Genomic DNA, 2,820 nt, shown 5'->3' with positions numbered 1-2,820 from the left:
CCCTACAGCAAATCCACAGTCATGAAGATCCTTTACCTGCTCTTTTCTGTCCTCCTCTTGGCACTTCAGGTTTCTCCAGGTAAGGTGGAAAAAAAAGATGCTAGAAGGGGATTTTTGTGCACCTGACAGAAACTTTGAGCACATTTCAACCACTACTTGCTAAAATTTTAACTACTAATGGTTAAAATAGCTCAAAACTGAGCAGGAGCTCATCAAATAGCTCAGTGCCTGTGCTGCTCTATGAAAACTCTTTCAAAGGTGGAGAAATTAGGACTTCTGAAGAAAAGTGATTTTTCACTTCTGGTGTCTTCCTAAAAATATCATGCAAAATGCTCTGGTGTTAGACACCTGAGATGGTCCCTGTTGGAGTCATGGTGCTTGACAGTGCAGATGAGTATGAAGGGTAGCCAATTATTTTCAGACAGAAGCCAGTATTAAAGCCTCTGGACACGTAACCACAAGGTAAAGGACAACGAGTCAGGTCTCTATCATTCTCCACCTGGGATTAAAGGTCATTTAGCTGCATTTTGAGCTGAAGATCCCACTTCTGCAAGGTGTAGACCTACTTTGTAACCTTACCTCTTACATGGCCTTTTACCATGGCCAGCTGTGGTCAATAGTCTTTAAGGCAGTTGGTGGTGAAGGCAGCTCAACACACGGGGGATTCTGTTGGCTGCATTTTCCAAGAGGGAAGGACATTTTTTCCATGTTGTTGCAGGTTTCTCTTCACCCCGGAGGGACATGTTGTTCTGTAGACATGGGTCGTGTCACTTTGGAAGATGTCCATTCCATTTGGTTAAGGTTGGAAGCTGCTTTGGGTTCCGCTCCTGCTGCAAACCGTGAGTTTGACGCTTACCAAGGCTTATTGTTTTCCAAATGAGCAGGCAAATCTGTTTGTCTGCTCAATGCTACTGAATGTTCAGACTGAATCTAAGGGAAAGCCCTATGATGCCATGAGAACAGTCAAGAATTGAAGCAGGTTGAGCTCTGCTCTGCTCTTTCTCCTGAGATGTGCACCGCAGAATCATAGTCATAGAATGGTTTGGCTTGGAAGGGACATTCAAAGGTCATTTAGTCCAACCCCCTGCAGGGAGCAGGGACATCTGCAGCTAGAGCAGGGTGCTCAGAGTCCCGGCCAACCTCCCCTGGGATGGTGCCAGGGATGGGGCAGCGACCACCTCTCTGGGCAGCCTGGGACAGGGCCTCACCACCCTCAGCATCAACAATTTCTTCCTTCTCTCCAGTCTAAATCTCCCTCTTTTAGTTGAAAACCATCCCCCTTGTCCTATTACAACAGGCCTTGCTAAAAAGATAGCCCCATCATTCTTCTACACCCCCCTGAAGTCCTGGCAGCCCCCAGAAGGTCTCCCTGGAGCCTTCTCTCCAGGCTGGCCAAGCCCAACTCTCTCCTGGTGGCCTCCCAGCAGAGGGGCTCCAGCTCTTGCATCATTTTTTTGACCTCCTCTGGAGCAATGACCTACCCTGGAAAGAAAGATAAAGTATGGTCACAGATGTCCACATTGTGTGGTTCCAGCTCTCTTTGGCCCCTTTACATCTCCTGTTCCAGAGTAAAACATCAGGGTTTGGGATTTGCAGAAGAGGGCTGCTGTGCTGTGTGGGGAGCAGAGGAGAACTCAGTTACACTGCAGCTGAGCACAGATCTGAGTGCCCTCGAGTGCATGCAAAGTGTTGTAAAAAGGAATTACCATACAAAAGGTAGACTTCTGTTTTCATTCAGGAATGAATGTATTCACACCAGTATCAAGGGATATCTGTTTAATTGCCTCCTTTTCCTGAAGCAGTAGGAAAAGAATTTTCCTACCCACAGGTAAGAAGAGTGTGGGCAGCAGGTTGAGGGAGGTTCTTTTCCCCTTCTACTCTGCCCCAGGGAGGTCATGACTGGAGTGTTGGGTCCAGTTCTGGGCTCCCCAGTTCAAGAGAGACAAGGAACTACTGGGGAGAATCCAGTGGAGGCTGTGGAGATGCTGAGGGGCTGGAGCATCTCTGTGCCAGGCCAGGCTGAGAGCCCTGGGGCTGCTGAGCTGGAGAAGAGAAGCCTCAGAGGGGATCTGAGCAGTGCTGAGCAAGAGCTAAAGGGCCCCGGGGGGCAAGAGGCTGGGGCCAGACTCTGCTCAGTGGTGCCAGTGACAGGACAAGGGGCAACGGGCACCAACTGGAACCCAGGAGGTTCCATCTGAAAAGGAGGAGAAAATCCTTTGTTGTGAGCCTGGAGCAGCTGCCCAGAGAGGCTGTGGAGTCTCCTGCTCTGGAGAGATTCCAAATCTGCCTGGATGTGATCCTGGGCACCCTGCTGTGGGTGAGCTGCTGGAGCAGGGGGGTTGGACCAGATGATCTCCAAAGGTCCCTTCCAGTCCCACCATGCTGTGAGTGCACAGGGCTGTCCCAGCCTGACCACACCTGATACCAGGTATTTTGGCAAGTATTTATACCCAAGAGGAAAATATGCAGGGACTGAGAGGAAGTAAGGAGAGAATACAGGCAGAAAGATAATCTGAATCTTGTTTTATTTTTCCCTTTGTGCAGGCCATGGTACACACAAAAACTTCGTGGACTGCCCAGTCAAGAGTGGTGAAAACTTATTCTAAACCTGGGAATTTGCTTTGAAGGCCTTTGCTGCTAGAACCACAGGATCCAGCTACAAAGCCTCGTGCACTTGCAATTTTTAATGCAAAAAGCTTTATGATGTAGAGTAAACCCAAATGTATTCTGCATTGCTTTCCTTCTTTTTCAATAAATTGTTGTTGTTCAGCACTCCCATCACTGAAATGTGTGTGTCTGTTCACAGGCTGAGGGCAATGA

The 2,820-nt window shown here is 48.7% G+C and overlaps 1 protein-coding gene across 1 annotated transcript; it reads left to right on the top strand.

The window, feature by feature from the left end:
- Positions 1-21: 21 nt before the first annotated feature.
- Positions 22-839, top strand: LOC103776042 (antimicrobial peptide THP2-like; the record flags this gene model as incomplete). The annotated part of the gene is made up of 2 exons (XM_008943533.1): positions 22-79; positions 719-839. Coding segments are annotated over exons 1-2 (179 nt in total), but the record flags the coding sequence as incomplete, so codon positions are not given.
- Between the last annotated feature and the right edge of the window lie 1,981 nt (positions 840-2,820).

Source organism: Merops nubicus, unplaced genomic scaffold (assembly GCF_000691845.1).
Source record: "Merops nubicus isolate BGI_N331 unplaced genomic scaffold, ASM69184v1 scaffold38280, whole genome shotgun sequence".
NCBI lineage: Eukaryota > Metazoa > Chordata > Aves > Coraciiformes > Meropidae > Merops > Merops nubicus.
This window is presented reverse-complemented; position numbering and strand designations above follow the sequence as displayed.